This window comes from Corvus hawaiiensis, chromosome 5 (assembly GCF_020740725.1).
Source record: "Corvus hawaiiensis isolate bCorHaw1 chromosome 5, bCorHaw1.pri.cur, whole genome shotgun sequence".
Taxonomy (NCBI): Eukaryota; Metazoa; Chordata; class Aves; order Passeriformes; family Corvidae; genus Corvus; species Corvus hawaiiensis.
Genome location: NC_063217.1, coordinates 7,921,189 through 7,939,853, shown reverse-complemented (window position 1 = coordinate 7,939,853; position 18,665 = coordinate 7,921,189). Strand labels below are relative to the sequence as shown.

The 18,665-nt window shown below is 43.5% G+C and overlaps 2 protein-coding genes across 3 annotated transcripts in view; one reads left to right on the top strand and one right to left on the bottom strand.

Moving 5' to 3' along the window:
* Positions 1 to 7,976: 7,976 nt before the first annotated feature.
* Positions 7,977 to 10,031, bottom strand: LOC125326087 (translation initiation factor IF-2-like). The gene is made up of 2 exons (XM_048303890.1): positions 9,475 to 10,031; positions 7,977 to 9,047 (listed from the first exon to the last, which is right to left on the bottom strand). Exons 1-2 carry the CDS (start codon positions 10,029 to 10,031, stop codon positions 8,768 to 8,770), a joined length of 837 nt encoding a protein of 278 aa, XP_048159847.1. The 3' UTR covers positions 7,977 to 8,767.
* The window catches only part of FAM53A (family with sequence similarity 53 member A), a 71,736-nt gene continuing 62,818 nt past the window's right edge, over positions 9,748 to 18,665 (top strand). Inside the window, exon 1 of one of the 2 annotated variants that reach the window (XM_048304349.1) lies at positions 9,748 to 9,823. The gene's annotated coding sequence lies outside the window, so the exon portion shown is untranslated. Of the gene's footprint in view, positions 9,824 to 9,916; positions 9,939 to 18,665 lie in introns of those variants that run through there. The other variant, XM_048304350.1, reaches the window with a different exon arrangement.

The window sequence follows — 18,665 nt, the reverse complement described above, 5'->3', positions numbered from 1 at the left end:
GGAGTTCAGTTCAACTATATTAATTTCAATCCACCACCAAGTTCTTGACTGAAAAGATACTTGAAGAACAGATATTACAGAAACTGACCCTTGTAAAAGGGTATTGCAATGATTTTAGTTTAGCCTTGGCCTATACGAGGTTCAAATCCCTGAAGCGTCCAGCCCCACACAGGTGACACTCTGGGAGCTCCTGGACCATGGCTAGTGCTGTGGAAAGACTGTGCTCTCAGGGAGAGCTGCCTGGAAAGCCTTCCCAGAAAAGATCCGGCTTAGCTCAGGCTGATGGTGTTCAGAGAAAGCTGAGAAGTGTGTTTTTAAGTTGATAGACTATTCCCCTGATCTAACTGATACATAAACCCACACTGGCAGTGCTCTTCACTGAGGAAGGAAGCAAAGAAAAAAGTCAACAGTTTTACTTTAAGTTTTTATAGCCCAGTAATTTTTTACAGCATGGTAAGCAATACATAAAGGAAAGGTGTGTGGAACCATCAGGTTAAAGACTTAAATTCTAAGTATTATATAGCCATGATTTATAAGCTATGGCTAAAGCATTATTTAGTCCCATTCACAATCCTGATTATTTAAAAGTTAAAGCCTATGACTGCAGAAATGAGGCAGAGAAGGAGATCTGCTTTAAATGTACTCCTAATTACTGCTAGAGAGCTTTTATGAAGAACAGACCACAGCACTTCCTATTGCTTTACATTTTGTCCTGTTTTAGAGCCTCAAGAGTGATGTCATAACAGGGGGAAACTTGTCATGGACACACATTAAACCCTGGACACAAGGAGAAGACCTTTGATAACAGATATTCAGATACACAGATGGGTAATTCAATAAGGGAAGAAAATGCTGAATTAAAGACATTTTTAGAGTTACTTATATGCATGTCTCAGAAATTCTACCTCTGTTCAGAGAGGCACATGCTGAACTGCAATCAAATTACTATGTCCAGCTCTGCAATTTCAATCATTTATCCCATTTATAGGGGTCTTTTTGTCTTGAATTAGGCAAAATGTGAGCCCAACAGGAAATTAAGCAACTAAGCAAAATCAGGAAATTCACTCAAGTGGCTTAGTCAGTGGAATGCCACTGCTATCTTCAAACTAAAACTCCAAAGAGGTTGAACTGCAGTTGGATTTATTTTCAAAGTGGCTAATGTGCTTTTAATTTGTACAGGGTTGGTAACCAGGAAAAAAATACATTGCTCCCATGAAGCTTGCCTTTAATTTTTTTCACAGAAGGCCTCAGCATACAGACATACATAATGAGTTTAAAAATGTAAAAAAAAATCCTAACAGCTCTTTTAATGACAAAGTTTGAGATGCTTGTTTTAAATAAGTACCTGTTATCCTTAGAACATTAAAAAAGAATGGAAACAGAAAAACTACACTCAAAGATTGCATTTCTTCCTCAAAACATAAATTTGATGATAGCTCTTGGAGTCGGGAGAGAGGAATTCTTTTAGTGATTTCCAGTGGCCTCCCTGCATTTGGGATCTACAGATCTGTATGCAGAGTATTTTAACTGATTTTTCTGGGAGAACAAGCTACATTTTTTGCTTCACAGAAAACACTCCACTGCCCTGAAACCTCAAAGCAATTTCTTTCTTGCAGATTATTGTTTATCTACCCAAAGTACCTAGGAACTCTTGTGATGGTCCAGGTCCCTGTTGTGCTGGGCATTGCACCAACACAGAATAAGTGTATAATCCTTGCCAAAGCCAAGAGGTGTCTTTTTGTAGTTTAAAAAGAAGACAGAGGTACCATGGCTGATCTTTATTAAGATTCCAGTGGTCCTCATTGCATTGCTCTACTGCAGTTTGAAATCAGACATTTTCTTGTGATTTTAAATAAGTATTGCTGCTTACACAGCAACGCACTGCACTTGCCTTTGATTTAAACTGAGCCATGAGATGCTTCATTAGCTTCAAGAGGAAACCATGGAGCCTCGCCCTGTGGGTAACAGGTTTGGAGCTAGAGAGTTTCACTGCTGCTTTCTGAGCCCAGTACCTGTGCCACACTCTTCCTGCTCAGTTCCTTCTTTCTGGGAGTAAGGCTTTGTGGGCAGCCTTTGATGGACTTGTAACAACCCCAGTTTGGTATTCAAAAAACAGTTATAATTAAATCTTCTGCCTTTAACCAACAGTATGGGAGATGAGGGAGGAAAAAAGCATAGATTTAGACTAGCTATAAGGAAGAAATTTTTTATGGTGAGGCTGCTGAAGCACTGGCACAGTGGTGGATGCCCCATTCCTGGACACACTCAAGGCCAGGTGGGCTGGGGCTCTGGGCAACCTGATCAAGTTGAAGACATCTCTGATCATTGCAGGAGTGTTGAACCAGACGGCCTTTAGAGGGTCCTTCCAGCCTAAGCCATTCTGTGCTTCTGTGATAACACACAGCCACTGTTGCATGTCCTCTGTGCCTGTCTGTGTGTATCTGTACATGATGTAACAGATTAAAAACCAGTTGGGCAACTTCAACTGAATTTTGTAGAGGTTAGACAGTGCACAGTTTCGGACAGTGCACAAAATTCATGGAAGTACCTAACTGAATAGAAAACACCCTGCAAAGTATTTCTGCTGAAGACAAGGCCTCTTCATCAGCTCCTGTGGTCTCAGACAACAGAGAACACAGAACAAAAACCCCCAAACTCATGAGGTTTTCTCCTACCCCAAGTGCAGAAAAAGTTTCAGCCAGGACTTGCATCTTAGTCAGTCAGCCTTGAAACAAATTCAAAAGATACCAAGTTTCATTAAAACAGATTTTAAAATGTATCAGCTCCATTATTATCTCCTCCCTTCTTCAGAAACATCCTAAATGTCTCACAGTTCAAAGTGCACAACTGTTTATGTGGGCACTTGGAGGTGATGAGGAAACCCCTCTTTCTACAGGACTGATGGATGTCTCTTGCTCCCTTGCACAGGGTTGATTGGGGGTCAGGAAGACATTTCCCTCCCAGTCAGGGAAACAGGGACATGAAGATTAATTTGTCTTTTTTTATCCCCTCCCTCTACAGCCAGCAGCCTGGCTGACCTCCTGAATCGTTCAGGTCATCATAAAAAAGCCTCAGGCCATGGTGATCACTCTTGTTTTCTGCTTGTGAAACACAGGTTACTCTCCTGAGAATGAAAATGCTTTTGTTTAATTGAAACCTTTGGGCTTAATATATGAGTACCTTTGTTAAATGTAAAGGCCTGAGGTAAGTAGAGGTCACACTGGATGATCTTATGGTGCAGTTCAGAGTGTCTGGGGGGCTCAAGAGGCAGAACAGCTTTTGCTTTATTGAAAGGTAGATAGAGGCAGAACAGGCTGTGAAGGGCTTTGAATGAAAAGATGGGGAGTATGTGGTTGATACAACAAAAACAGAGCACAAAATAAAGCCACCAGAGTTAGGAGGAGGAGGCTCATGTGGCTAAAGGACATGGCTAGACAGCCACTGCAGCAGAAGTCAGTGGGTCTGGATGGGATGAGACTGGGTTAGTTGAGGGGAAAACTGAGAGAAAAATGAAGAGTTCTGTTTGAGTCACAATGGGCTCAAGCTGTCATTTTTGTGTCTGGGACAGGATTTCTGACAGGCTACGATTTCAGCTGGAGCAGAGCAGGCATGTCTGGGAGCATGAGTAGAAATGTGGTGTTTGAACTGCCTTCTGCAGGGGAAATTATCCAGAAATATAAGATGTAAGAGAAAACCCTTCAATACTTGAATATACCCAATGATTAGTATGCACAAATCTATGTGAAGAATTCATGGTTAAAATCTTGGGTACATATCACTCTGCTTGGCTGAAACACAAGGAAAATTCATCCCCAAATCCCTGTTTTGATTTGAGGATTAAAATAGTTGCTGCTTTATCTAACCACAGTCAATTTAGGAATGAGATGAAGTGACATACAGATATTATTGGCTTGCAATCACTTTGTTCTCCAGTGAAGTTTCATGTTTGAAACATCTTTGTTTCCTGAGAGATGGTAAAAGATATTAAGGCCTGACACCATGACACTGCCCAGTGCACATTTTCCACCATTTCACTGCAGAGCTTGAGTCAGAATAAAAGAAAAGAATACCTATGCAGGTATAAACAATTCTAACACAAAGTATTTATCCAGTGTCTTTCCACAGGAAAATTAATTTGCTAATTGCTCTCTCAGATTCCTGGGTAAGTAAAAGCAGAAAAGTACCGGAACAGTGCTAACTACTGTCTCCTTGAAACAAAATCCAAAGCAAAACAAAACAAACAGAAAACTGCACCACAACAACAAAAACAAAAACAAGAACAACAACAAGAACAAAAACCTAAACAACAAAAAGCCCCCAAATGAAGCAAAACCAACCAAAACCAAACCAAACCAAAAAACCCCCCAACCTCAACTCATAGAAAACGAGAAGCAGATGAAATGGCTCATACAGAAATTCTATATCAAGGATGGTGAACCATAACAAGTGTGATATGTTGTGCAGAGTGGGCTTTAAGTAACAGGGCTTATTAATCAGATTTATTTGTTAATGATATGCCTTCCCTATGCCTTGTATTGGAAATACAAGAGCTCTGCAAGCCCTGTCCTGGCAGAAAATCTGCAAGCCTGAGAACTCTGGCAGCAGGATGCATGTACCTGATGCACCTGTGCTGCCCCTGGCTTTTTCAAGGAGACACAAATTGGGGAAAAGTTCTGGGCTGAGAAAAAGCTCAGTCAGGACATGAACAAGCCATTTGGAAAAACAGACAAGTGTTGGAAAGGGCTAGGAAGGAAGTGCTGTATACTGCAAAAGAGAAGGCAGTTGGAAATGAATTTAGGAAGGACTAGAAACTTGAGAAGGCAGAAGATGCTTTGGCTGAACTCTTAGTGGTTTAGAGTTCTCAGGAGACAGGCTGCTCCTCAGGGACTGCAGTGAAAAGCTGAACAATGCTGTATTGGCTCAGCACATGGAGCTTGATTGGCCCTTTCTGAAATCCGGTGGCTAATTCATACCCTGAAGAAGGAAGTATATCCTGGCCAGTTGGCTCAATTTTAGAAGAAACAGGCAACTGTGTAGCTGGAATAACAGGTAATGGAGGTGAAAGGCTGGGTGTAGGAAAAGTCAGCTGTGTTCAGAGTGCACGGGATGGAGTCACCCTTCCATGAAATCCAATAAAAACTGATCTGGTCATGATTAACTCAACATTTTCAAAATCCTTTTAAGAACATAATATCTAGCCAGCTCATGGTGGTATGTGAGAGACCCCTGACTCTAACATCCCAGGATGTCAGCCCTCTATTTGTTTCAGATTTTGATGCTGAACACTGCTCTGCTTCTCAGTTCCAGATTATTTATTTAGCATTCTCACTGCTTTATCTCATTTGTAGCAAGCCTGTGAATATAAGTAAGGAAAAGCACATTATACAAGAACTTCATCTATTTGAGCAGTCTGAGCAAGGTTTACATTAAACCCACCAACTGATACATATAATTAGTGGCAGAACTTCTTCTTGTGCCCAGAACCTGTGAAACTGCTCAACAGAGAGAATGGAGAAGTGTAAAAAGCAGCTTTGATGAGGCTCAGCCATGCTCAAACATCCCCTCAAAACAGGAAGAACATCACCGTGAACTCAGTACCCAAGCAGTGTCTCCTGTACCTGCTCTGTCAGACTCCAGAGTCAGTCCAGTGTCTTTCTTCACCCCCTTGTGTGGGGACTCCCTGGTCTAGGAGATGGAATCTACATTGCCCCCTTGCTCCTCAGGGGGAGTGCAAAGTGACCCTGAGGGAAACAGGATCGGTGAAGGATTTTATTGGATCTGGACTCTTCCTGACATGCCTTTGTAAATTTGTCTTTTAAAACACAGGCCCCTTTGCCACTATATGTATTTTATGGGAAAGTAGATGAATGGCCAACAGTGATTACCACAAGAAGAGAAACCATTATTTGGGGTAAATTTACCTGAGACTTACTATCCCAACTGAGACCTGCTATCCCAACCCACTTGTCTTGCTTCTGTAATTCATTGTTAAAAGAACACTGTATGCAGTAAATGCACTGACTTCTGGCTTACTAGTGTTGATCTAATCAGTGTCCACAGCAAAACACTTTGCAATCAGTTTGAAATAGTGTTGGAAATGCTCACCTGACCCTTACGAGCAGTTGTGCACGTTACAGAGTGTCTGAACTATTTTTGCACTTCATGACCTTACATCAAATAGCTGCTGGGCTCCTTATCTACAAACAATATGAAAATAATAACAAAAAAAGAACTGAGTTGCACAGTCTCCTCTGCTTCCCTTCCTGATCTTAGGTGGTAATTTGCCTAGATAGGCAGCAGCTTAGTTGTAACACACACCCGTAGCATCATGGTCTGTCTGCTGGTTTTGCCCGAGAGGCAACGTCAGAGTGTCACTCATGCCTATCTGCCATGTTCTAAGGAGGGGAAAACATTCCCTTTTTTGAATACCTGCATGCATGACCTAGGTGTGGAGACAGGAGGTTAGAGGATCTGCTATTTCTTTATGGAACACAGGGGTCAAGATGGACCAAATTTGTGCTGTAGTGAAGACTTCCATATTCTTAATGCAGCAGTTTAGGTGCACAAAATAATGCTCAGAAGGACATCTTAGAGAAGCCATGCTATCCATTGGTTCCCTAGGTGAAAACTGTCTCCTGAAGTTCATTCTGATTGCACCTATTTCAGGTTGTGCTTTATTGTAAAGAGCAGCTTTGTGTCTCTCTTTAGTTTGTTTTCTTTCCTCTTTCTCTTTTTTTTCTTTTTAATTTAGAAACCTGCCTACATTCGTGTCTCACTGTTTTGTTGGAAACAGATGGCCCTTCCTGAAGACACACAGTTGAGTGAACAGACACGGACCACTTTACCATGTGGTAGCATGTTTGTAATTAGATATTTAAAGTGCTAGACAATTACTATCGAACCTTGTCATGAGGGAAATTTAGGTCTGTGTTTACCAAGATCTGAATTATAAACTGGATCCCTGCCAGGGTTTTACTCTTGGGTATAAAATGAAAGAAGACTCTGGTTGAATACTGAGTGACATTGATTAGAGCTACCACCTGCCCTGTCTCAGACATGATCACTCACTCCTGTCTCCCACCCCGTCCTGTAGTTTCTGTTGACCACTGTATGTGGTTTGCCCATATAATAAGTTTTGGGATCATAGGAAGTACCTCCTCTGTGATATCTCTAGTTAAAGGCTCATCTTCCCACCTGGGTTTGGACTACAGAGAGGTAAAAGCAGTTCCACCCCCGAAGAAGCCAGTATAGAGCCATTGCCACACTGGGAAAAAAGCAGATGAAGTTGGAGAGGAGAATGGAAAGTGATAAATCAGGGGAGAAATTACAGGGGAGTAATTAATTACAGGGGAGTGTTACAGGAGAAGAGAAAGAAGTTCAGAGAGTTACCTAATGCACAAGACAGTTTAATTCCTGCAAAGTTTTGCCTAGATGGAAATACCTAGCCTGTGGAAGCTGAGAGCAGCAGCACTGGCTGCTGGGGAAGTGCAGCTGTGCCTGTTTCATGTGCCTCCCCCAGCGCTGCAGCCACGGCTGTGACTGAACAGTTGCAATCAAGAAACTTCAATTTCAAATACACAAAGTTCCCTCTGGTTTTACCCTGCTTGAAACATAAATAGTATAGGAGTCTGGTGGAAAGTATCTTGGAAACACTAATGCTTGAAAACTGTGGAAATGGCTGAAGTCATAGGTAAAGGAAAAACAGTTTTACGTCAAAATCTCACCTCTGAGCTGCTCTACTCCAGTGGAATACTTATAATGGTTGTGAAAGACAAATTATATCATGACTTCATTTTAAAAAAAAATGTTATTTCTAAATCTGGATAAGGATTTAGCAATGAAATGCTTCAGGGATAACTTGTTTTCAATGGGGAATTCTGCGAACAAAAACTGATTACAGGATGGAGCCAAATCCCTGCCAAGGATACGGACAGGATCATGGAAGCAGATGAACTGCAATTTCCCATGCACCAGAATCCACAACAAGGCCAGGAGCAAAATGAGCACAATCACAAAGCATTTCAAGAGCCAGGGCTGAGTTATGGGAGAAGCCTGTGTACTTTCTTCTGTGTACCTGTAATCGCCTGCAAGATCTTTCTGAAGAGAGGTATGTGTTGATCTTACAGAGAACTGGAACACTGATTTAAATATTCATTGTATAATCAGGGAGAGGAATCTTGGAAAACTATGTGAAAAAAGTACTGTGGGGTTGTACAGAGTGCAAAAGATGGGAGGACAGTGATGAAGACCAGCAGCAAAACCTGGTAATGTTGTTTAAAATAAAATTGGGTTTAATTTATTGGTCTCTTAAGGTTAAAAATTGAAAGTAAGCTAGCCAAAGTAAGCATTTCCCAGGAATACAATTTTGGTTTGGACTCTGCATTGCGACGTTAACTCGGATACCTATCGCAGCGTTGTCCTGTAATTCAGCAAAATCTCACAGGGCAATAAGGTAAATTCAGCTGAAAAACTCGTGCGTCGAAGGAAAGGTGAGTGAAATACAACTCCATGTGCAAACACAGAAGAACAGGTTGCAGAAGGCTGAAACAACAGATGGTTGTCACAGGGACACGAAGAGCTTGCTAACAGTTACCGTGAATAAGAAATACCTGCACCGCACTAATGTTAGGCCTGTGGGCAGCAGTAAATCAGGGTTTGGTTTCTCATGACGTTAAGGATTATGCACCCACATAAAGCAGCCTCTGCCCTGACAAGTGCACGGTGTAATTGTTGTCCAAACACATCCCACTTCCTCACTCCGGCTGACTCACGGCCGCCTCTGAGAAGCTCCCATAGGAACGTTTCTTGTGGAGCGAGCAGCAGATGCTGGGCGGCTTTCTGCCCTCCATTTTTTGGGGGCGATGAGGAATTCTCGGCGGGTGTGACGGGAAGCAGAGAGCGGGCAAGCAGAGGGCAGTGTAAGCACACGGACACGGCGCCGGGAAGCGCCGGCTCCAAGGAAGGCAACGGGAGCAGCGGGAGTGGCTTGGGCCGGGGGGCTCCGGCGGCGGCCGCGGGTGTCAGCCCTGGTCCCGCCGCACCTCGGCCTGGTGTGAAAGGCAAACACATTATAATGACTTCATTCTTAAAAAAAAAAAAAAAATACATATATATATTTTCTAAGTTTGGATAGGATGTAGCACTGAAATGCTTCAGAGATAACCTGTTTTCAGTGGGGAATTCTGCGAACAAAAACTGATTACAAGGATGGAGCCAAATCCCTGCCAAGGATACGGACAAGGAACGTGGAAGCAGATGAACTGCAATTTCCCACGCACCAGAATCCACAGTGAGGCCGGGGGAAAAATGAGCACAGGCAGAAAGGGTTCCAAGAGCCAGGAGGAGGAGAAGGAGGAAGAGGGAAAGGAGGAAGACGAAGAAGAAGACGAGGAGGAGCAGGCTGCGCGTCCCGCTTGCGGCTCCATCCGGGCACGCGATGACATCATCACCCCCCGCGCGCGAAGCGCATCTTACTCCACGGGCGACCCCGCGCCCCTGCGGACGCGCGCTGCCCAGCCAATGAGAGAGGCGTGCCGCCGCAAGGCCTCCTGGGGGCTGTAGTCCGGCGTGCGCTCCCCACCGCACCCGGCACCACAGCTGCGCGTCCCCGCCGCGACCGGGGCAGAGCCCGCCCCCCGCCCCTTTGTGGGCGGGGCCGGGCCGCAGCGCCGGCCAATGGTAGAGCGGGTCAAGGTTCGGCGGGCGGGCGGCGCGGCCAATGGGCGCGGGCGGGCGGTGTAGGGGGCGTGGCCGGCGGTGTTTTGTTCGGTTGCCATTGAGCAGCCCGGTGCATAGGCGCGGGGGAGGCGGCGCGGCCGCGCAGGTACCGGCGGCTGCTGTGGGGGGGCACGGGGTGTGGGGGGGCAACGAGTGCGGTTGGCAGGTAACACCAGTCGGGCGGGTAACAGGTAGCAGCCGTGCAGACAACAGCCGGACAGGTAATAACAGCCCTGCAGGCAGCAGCCGGACAGGCAACAGCCCCGCTGGCGGTCCGTAGGCAGTGCGGGGCAGAGGGGAGGCGGCCCGGCCATCCTCGGACCCCTTCGCGGAGCTCGGGAGGCCGCGGGCTCCGCGCAGCTCCGGGCGGGCGGGGCAGCGAGCGCGGCCCGGGGGTCCCTGCGGGGCGGGGGTGTCACCCCGAGGCTGCGCTTCCCCGCAGTGGCACCTCCTGCTGCCGCAGGGCTGCAGGCTGCTCATCCCTCCAATTACCTTGATAGATAGGTAAAGCGGTGTGGATATTGTGCATTTTGTTGTTATTGTCGGTGCTCGGCCCGGGCCGCGCTCCCCCCGCACCGCCGGGGCTGCTGCCGTGCGCCCGCTGAGGCCGGAGGCCCCGCCGGCGGGCAGAAAGCCCGTAAGCCCCCGAAATGAAGTTATTAGCGTTGATCGGCGCTGCTGGGGCGGAATCCGGGCCGGCTGCGCGGCGCTGCTGTGTCTCCCAAGGCCCTGGCCTGGCCCGGCCGTGCGGGGAAGGGAAGGTGCCCGGCCCCGGCGGGGCTCGGACATTCCTTTGTGCCGCTGCCCTGCAAACACATGTCTGCAGGCACGTACCCCGGCGATTTTGAGGCGATTCCCCCCTGTCTGGCTCAAGGATAGAGTTACCTCTGAGGAGGTGCGTGTTTTTCACAAAAGCTGCCTTCCATAATGATTCCTGGGTGGAAGCGGTGGTTATTTTCTTCCTTCCCCTCTCCTCTGCAATAGGAAAGTTGATTTCTAGTTTATGGCCCCAAAGTTTAACGACCAGTTGGGCTCAGTGGGCGAGTGAATGGGCTCTTTGTGTTATCCTAGCTTCTCTAAGGGCAGTAACATGGCTTTGTTCTGGTTATTTGGCTTATTAAATGTCTTCTGGCCTGCTGGGAGGCTGGATAGAAATGCGTGGTTGAAATTTGGTGTGCTATTTCAGCAGGTCGCTTTAGGTCCTATGAGATAGAGCAGCTACCTGCTGTGGAGGCTTCTCAGGATTGGTGCTCAGGGATCTGAACTCCTGGGGTTGGGATGGAATAGTTCAGGCATTTTCCCCTTTAGGGAATGACATCCCCATCCCAGCATTCAGAAGCTTTGGAGCAGCACCTCAGCTTTGGGGTTGCAGGGTTGAGAGGGGCTGGGTGATTCTGACCCATTAAGTCTCTGGCTTTCACCATGAGTGCTAGGCCTGGGGATGAGTTGAGCCAGCTGGTCAAATCCATTTTCTGGTTCACTGTGCTTACATTAAAATTAGCTCCTGAGAGCAGTTATTGCCGCCTTTACTATTGCATTACCTCTCGTTCATTTGCCTGACAAAAAATATTTTTGTCAGAAAAATTTGCCATTTTTGGCAAGAAACAGTAAGTTTGTCTCTCTTGTGGCAAGCTGAAATGTTTCTGGGTGTGTTTTAATTGTGAATGGTCTGCTTGCTTTGAGTCGGGCTTATGAAATGTGGAGCACAATGTTTGCTGAATAGCAAAAACTTTCCTGATGAAGCATGTTACTTGATCTGGTTTTATTGGAGGTGCAGTGTAATTGTTCAAGCCCAAAGAGCTTGTATCCTTACAGTTACTGAGCTTCCAAAAACGCCTGGAAGAATTGCACTGTGAGCCAGGAGACTAAAACATACGTGTCAAGTAGTTCTACATAAGCTGGTGGAACTCTGAACTAGAAAATGGGTCTACTATTCACTCGTTTTGAATTTCTGTGAAATACTGTTCATATTAACATGTCTGCTATTTTTAATGAGCCCTATTTTTTTGCATCAGTAGCAAGATGCTACTCTTCATCATATGGAAGTAAATGCTGCCTATTAGACATCAGCTCAAAACAGTGATCTGCAAGATCAGCCCCTAACGATATGATACCCTTTTGGGATGTTCCTGTGGTAATCTGGCAGTCCTCTAGCGGCCTTTACCTGCCAGTGCGTAACCCATAGTTATTGTCTCTTTAACTGGGGGATTGAAGTTGGTTAAATAATTGTAAAGGGATATTTTAAATTCAGGATGGTTAAACTTCCCTTCTTCCCTTTGAAAAGCTGTTTTTCTGCAGGGTACTATGATTCAGAAGAATGAGGAGACTGAAAGAAGAAATATTTATATTTGCAACCATTGTGTTAAGCTTTGGAAGTTTAGTAGAGTTGTAAAACTATATTTATGAAAATATGGTGTGCAGATAAACTGAAAGCCTGACTATACTGAGAAGACTGCAATATATTGCATGGATTGCTTTATTTAAAACAAAACCTTGAAGGATTTATCCTTTCCTTTAGGAATTCTTTGAGAGTCTGGTAGCCATTACTGTGGCTCCCTTTTTTAGTTCCTTCTCCTTTTCCCTTCTCTGTGCTTTCTCCCCCTTCCTCTGTTGCCTGCCCCCAATCTACATTCCTTTGTGTTAGCAGTGATGATGGCAGTTCTAGTCACCTCCTGTGGTTTGATAGATTATTCCCTTTAGAATCATGATGTACTTAAAACTTTCCAAACACAATTCTTTCCTTGCTCCTCCACTTTTTTGATGCTGGCTTTGAGTTTTGTTCTAAGAATTTGTCCTCTTTGGTTCTGCTTTGAGTTGTCTTAAATACTAGTAACAAGTCTCCTTAAGCCTTTAGTGGAAAATATTAGTATTTATGTTACGATTTACATTTCTTTCTGTGTATGTTGATGGTCATAATATAAACAGAAATTTTGTATTTTGGCAACAGTGAGCTTCTCTCTCCCCAGCAAGCTCACAAGTTCTGTGCTTTCTTTTTAGACAAAGCTTTGCTTGCTTTTAACTGTAATTTTGATTTTTTTGTGAAATAAACTTCTTGGACTATTTTTTGATTACTGCATTCTTGAGATCTGCTAGTTGTGTAAGAGTGGTCTTGCAGGTACTGTACTTCAAATAGAAGAGATTCCTGTGCATTGTGGAATTATCTGCAGCTTTTACTTTAGATATTGTAAGTAACATAATCTTACTGGGGGGGTGAAACTACTCACAAAATCCTGTGGAGGGCTTTATGAGCACCCCTGAAGGAAGGGTTAATCAGCAGAAGGAAGCCCTGTTCAATGTTAAGGAAGGAATTCATCCTAGAAATACAGGTAGTTGAAGTCAGTGTAGGGTCTGATACTTCCTTGGTAGGTAAGTTCTAAATTCTTGACTCTACTACACCTGTGAGGGAGCCATTGACATGGAGAGTGTGCTTTTTGGTTGTCATGAAGTTTGTGTCCTTAACAAGATCTTAGCACTGAAGTACTGCAATCCAGTGATGAGTCTGCTTAAAAAAAAAAAAAAACCACCTTCACTTTGTTGGTTTCTCTTAACTGTAAACACTCTGTTAGGGTGGTTGAGACAGTCGTATTTTCAGAAAATGGTCATCTTTAAGGATTTTCTTCTCACTCCAGAGGAGGTCTGTAAAAAAAAAAAAAAAAAAAAAAAGGGGGGAGGGGGAGAGTGGCATATTCTTAACTCCTTTCTAGGCTGCTCTACAAAATTTTGTGGTGATCCAGCTGGATATTTTGGTACTGTTGAGGATGGAGAAACCTGAAATCCAGGTAATTGTCAGCTCTTAGCATAGTCCTTTCTACGTGTGGTGCTGTTTCGGCTTTTTTTTTTGGTTGTTTTGGGGAATAATATCATTAGCAAGCTGGCAAGAAGCTGCTCAGCTAACTGCTAATGCTTTGCAGTGGGCGTAAATAACTTCTGAAGGCCATGTTTCTGCTAATTTTTAGGTTGAGGGGAGGAAGTAGGCAGGGTTGTTACTAAATACATTATCTGGGTTATGGCTCTCAGTTTACTGACAGCACTGTTTTTTAAGCAAGCAGTTCAATATTATGTTTTAAGGTAATACGAAGTTAGGTATTTTTTGAGGTATAAAAACAAAACGAATATAATTGGCTTTCTGCTGTTTGAACTTGAGAGTATTTTGGCGAAATGTAGCTGCCACATTTTGCATGTTGAGTGTTAACAGTAAGATCAAGGGTTTTGATCACCTGATATTCACATCATTGCTCTGAACCTGATATGACAACATTTCTTTAAGTGAAAATTAAACTGTAGAAAAGGCCCTGGGGAGAATTCTGTCAGTGATGTATCAGGTCCAGAGCTTGGGACATCCAGTGCCAGTGATGGCAACTGCTCTGCAGTGTGTATGGGTCTGTCTGTATAGATAGAGCCAAGGGTGTGAAATCAAACAGTATTTTGCCTAGAGCTGTCATTAGAAGTGTCATTTGCAAAACTGACTCTGTGTACCAAGACCTACACCTCATTGTGGGGAGGGCATTTGAGATGGAAGAAAGCGGTTTCTGCATTTGCTGAGCTTCAAAATTGGAACCCAGCTGGTACAGGAGATTAGTCAAAGAAATAACTGCAGCACCACTGTCTATACCTTTACTTCTGTGCTTCAGCCTGGGATCTGTGATGCTGGAAGACAGGATCTGAATTCCATTTTTTTAAAGAAATACTTCTTTCTCCTTAAGACTCCCCTCATCCAGCCAGCCTTGACAACTGACTTGCTGTTTGTTAATTCACTTCAGTTTTCTTGGGTTATGAAAGATCACATTCTTAACTTGCCCATTTCTACATTAAAGTGAGGGTATAAAAAATGAAGGAAAACCTTTACTGTCCTAATAAGACCTCATACAACAGGGCTGTAGTTTCTCCTCTACTGTTGCCTTCCCTTGAGCCTGAATGGGAATAATAGAAACTTCTGTTGGTGTTATATTAGCTTTAGGTCCCTAATTTGCATCTCAAATAACATTGTGAACAGCATTAATGCCTTCAAGGGGTTTAGGAGGTTTTTTAATTTTTAGGGTAAATGTATTTTTTAACCTAATTGGGCAGTTCACATTATTATTGCAGCATGTTTAATTTTTGCTCTGCACAGCTTGTGTTGATGTCAGTGGCTCTAAATCATTCCTTCAGTGCTGTGCACATGTTATGTTTCACCTTCTTAATTGTGGCTTTCGATTTTTGTCTTGGTAAAGTATTCATCCATCTCATACAGTTATGACTGGATACTGTATGATATTTTTGTTCTTTATTCTACCTTCAAAAGTTTGTTTATAATGAAAATTCTTGTTTTAAAGTTTTTTTCCTTTAACTCCCTGTGCTTTCCCAATGAAAAATGCACTTTTCTGTCTTCCTTCCAGGTTTCTGTTGAGCTGACCTCCTTTGTTTTTAGAGAGATGAAAGTTTATCATGTTTAAGGAAGGGTGCAAGTGACAAAAGCTGTGTGTCATTTGGATGTGTCAAACCCTGGGGCTTTATCAGCTTCCACTGTACAAAAGTAGTATGCAAAATATGGAAGAGGTTAAAGTTTGGAGCCTCAGGTGTGATGTAAGTTATAAAGCAGAATTGTGGGAACGTGGTTAAGGTAGGATGGGTCTGGATCTGGGGTTCTGCCTTCTGCAGCTCAGCATTTCTTAGTCAATATGTAAATGGCCATTGAGGTTGCAGGTGGTTTTTGTATCATGTTTTCATAACATAGGAAACTTCTGATCTATGGACTGTTGGAGGCTGTGATTTATTGATTTTTTTTTTTTAAGTGCTGGTCTCCATTTAGATACCTGAGACCTATTTGTATGTTTGTATAGTGTTTTTGATAAACTGACAGTTAAAATTACAATCCTAGTTTTAAAAAGGGAATTTCTTTGCCCAGTTATCCCAATGTGATGGTAGTGGCAAATAATTCATTGCTATCTGTTGGAATGGAGGGTAGTGGTGTGTGAGCATGCCTGAAGACTGCTGCTGTGCTTTAGAGCATTATTTGCTGCAGTATTCAGTAAATGAGAGGAGAGAGGGGTAATGAAAACAGCATATAAGAACTGCTTACATGAACCAGCTGAAGTACAGCATGTATTTCTTGTAGTGGGAAGGGGGAAAGGAACAAGTACCCAGCACTTCATCTTTTCATTTCTTAAAAGCAATGAAATGGAACAACAAAGTTGAACCTTGATGAATTTGAGAAGTGTGAGTATTTTGGAGGCTGAAGTTCTGCTGCCTGTTGTAAGAGGCTACCAAAGGTTAAGAGACAGCAGGGGTGTTGCTGGTTTAGAGATTCTGCTGGCACTGGAACATGAGCCAGTGTGTTCCAGTTCCAGCCTGGTGCTTGGCCTGTTCCCTTCTCAGGATGCATAGTAGTCCTCTTGAGCTTGGCTACACATGTGCCTGCTGACTTCATCCTTTTCTTCCATTAGCGCCCCATCCTGACCAGACCTTTCTGGTTCAATATTTGGATAAGAAATTGCTGAACTGCAGGAGGGTAAGGTGGACTGTTGCTGCTGTTCTGCTTTCATGCTCTACAAATCAGAAGAATGTCATTTAATAAAGCAGGAAAGTACCTGGATGAATACTTGTAGTACCAAATTATTACAGAGGATGAAAAAGGATAGTACTTTGTCATGTTTTATGCTTTTTAGGTGGTCTATTTATGCTTGAGTTCTTAAGAGTTAACTCTTCTGTGCTTTAGTGACTTTAGATTTTGTAGTTTAAATGGGAACTCTGACTGGCTGTAACTAGTGCTCTTTACCTCAGCTCCTCATCTGTAAAATGCTGCATATCTTAGTTTTTATTTTGGAGTATTTGGCTGCTGTGTGCAGCATTTTCCATCCTCAGGAAGTTCTAGCCCAGCCTGAGGCAGTGGGTGTAAAAGGTGCACACATGTTTGTGTGATGGTGCCTTGACACCACATCAGTGAAAGCCATTACATCACCCTGCTGGGCTGTTAGAAGGCAAAGCACGCCTGTCTTTCTCAAGTAATGGGCTTCTGGCTTCTCTTGGTCAGAAGAAAGATGCAGCAGAATACTGCAATATTGCTGAAACTTGCATGCTGCCGTGGGAGGTGATTGAAGGGGATTTATTCCTGTGTGAAGGAAGTATGGGGAAGGTGGTACTTTCTTTTGGTAATAATAAAATAACCTGGTTATGCAAAACCTGAAGTTTTAATTTGAAAAATCAGAAAGGTAACTTCTAGTTCATTGAAACTCAACATTCACTGTAGAAGGATAAGCAAAAACATTACAGGGACTTGAAACTGAGTTCATCATTAAAAAAAAAAAAAATTAGGGCTGTGAAAGGTGTAGGCTGGTCGTGAGTCTCCTGCCCCATACTGGTATTGCACATCTAATGTGATTCATAACAGAAGCCTGAGCAGCTCTTCTTTCTACTTAGTCCAGTGCTTTGCTGTCCTCAGCATTAAAACTTGTTCTGAATATGAAACCAGACATCTTCCTTACTGCAGGTCAAGCTTATTGCCTAATTCCCTGGACATAAGGGGCAGCTATTCCTTCCCCTGTTGTAAGTAATCTTTCAAAAATATTTGAACTGTTCTTTGCAATGTTCCTGTTTCCCCATCTGTTTGCCCTCCACCCTTGTGATACTTTTGTCCTAAATAAAACTTTTGTATTCAGGTCTTCCTGAGAGGTCATGGTTTTTTTCAGCCCTAACCATTCTTGTTGTTCGCTTAAGTTAGTTCCCATTGAGCTTCAAGTGTGCTGCTCAAAGCCCAAGTCTGTACTGCAGCTGAGACTCTGCTGAGTGGAGTGAAAAAATGGCTTCATGTGCCCTGGAGCTGATATTCCTGTTTATGCATCCCCATACATTTGACTTTTTTACACCAGCTTAACACTCATTTCAAGGTCAGCCTGTTGATCCCACCTAGCTCACAGCTTTCTTCTGAAGAACTTGCCTTCCTGTTTGTTCATTTAATCCTGCCTGAGCGTGCCTTTCAGAACTCACTTGTATCCTATTACTTGCAGAACATTTTTCCAACTTGTCAAAGTTATGCAGAATTTTAAGGCTGTCTTGCAGTCCTTCCTGCTGTTCTCCTACATATAATAAGCCTCCTCTGCCAGCAGCAGATCACGGGAAGCACAGAAATGGAACTGAGCTGGGTTCCTGCTCTGTGTGTTCTCCCACACACCACTGGGAACTGCTCTGTCTATGATTGTCCCCCAAGGATTGCATTTGCTGTAGAGCTTTTGCTTACCTCCCAGCAGCAGAAATCTGTAAAATTTATGTATGTGAGATCACAGGTTCCTCCCTGTCCCTAAACCCTGTTACACTGATGTCTCAGTGAGCCAGGTGGGTGCTGCACACCTCTTCGTAGCTGTTTAGTGCTCACAAAAGGTTCCCACTCTTCCCAGAGGCTCTACTTGAATGTGGGGGAATTGGAGACCAGTGACATGAATTTTGACCTTTTTTTGAAGGCAGGCATGGAACAAAGGCCTAACTTCAAACTGATGTCCAAACCTTTTTTTTTTTTAAAAAAAAAAAACCAAAAAAACCAAACCCCCAACCATGTCCTGTTTCTGTCTGTATTTAAATATATCACATAAAAGCCTGAATCTAGTACCTTGCAAATAATTCCAGGTGTTACAGGGTGGCTGAAGTCATCTGTAGTTAGGGTTCTTTGAAGCTATTCATTCTTGAGATGAAATTGCTCTTGCATTGCAAGCTACGTGTTGAAGGATAAGCTCCACTATTTGGAACAGCTTTTCTTTAGAGTATTTTTCTTGGATTTGTATTTGTAAGTATTTGTTGACATCTCTATAGGTGCAATTTTCTCTCTTTGAAATCTTAGTTCTTGCATCATCTCCCCTGTTGAACTCGATGCACATAATGAATCATGTGCTGCATAGAAGTGGATTTCTCTGAGCCCTGTCTCTGTTGGGATTGTTTGACATGGTTCTGTAAGTGCTATTTGTTGTTTCTTCTCTAGCATC

Bases quoted from the DNA above. Each gene is read 5' to 3' on its own strand.
- LOC125326087 (XM_048303890.1), bottom strand. From the start codon at position 10,031: ATGGCCGGGCCGCCTCCCCTCTGCCCCGCACTGCCTACGGACCGCCAG. The intron at 9,048-9,474 runs GTAAGATGCGCT...CTTTCACACCAG, and splicing joins GGCGCGGGGTCGCCCGTGGA to GCCGAGGTGCGGCGGGACCA.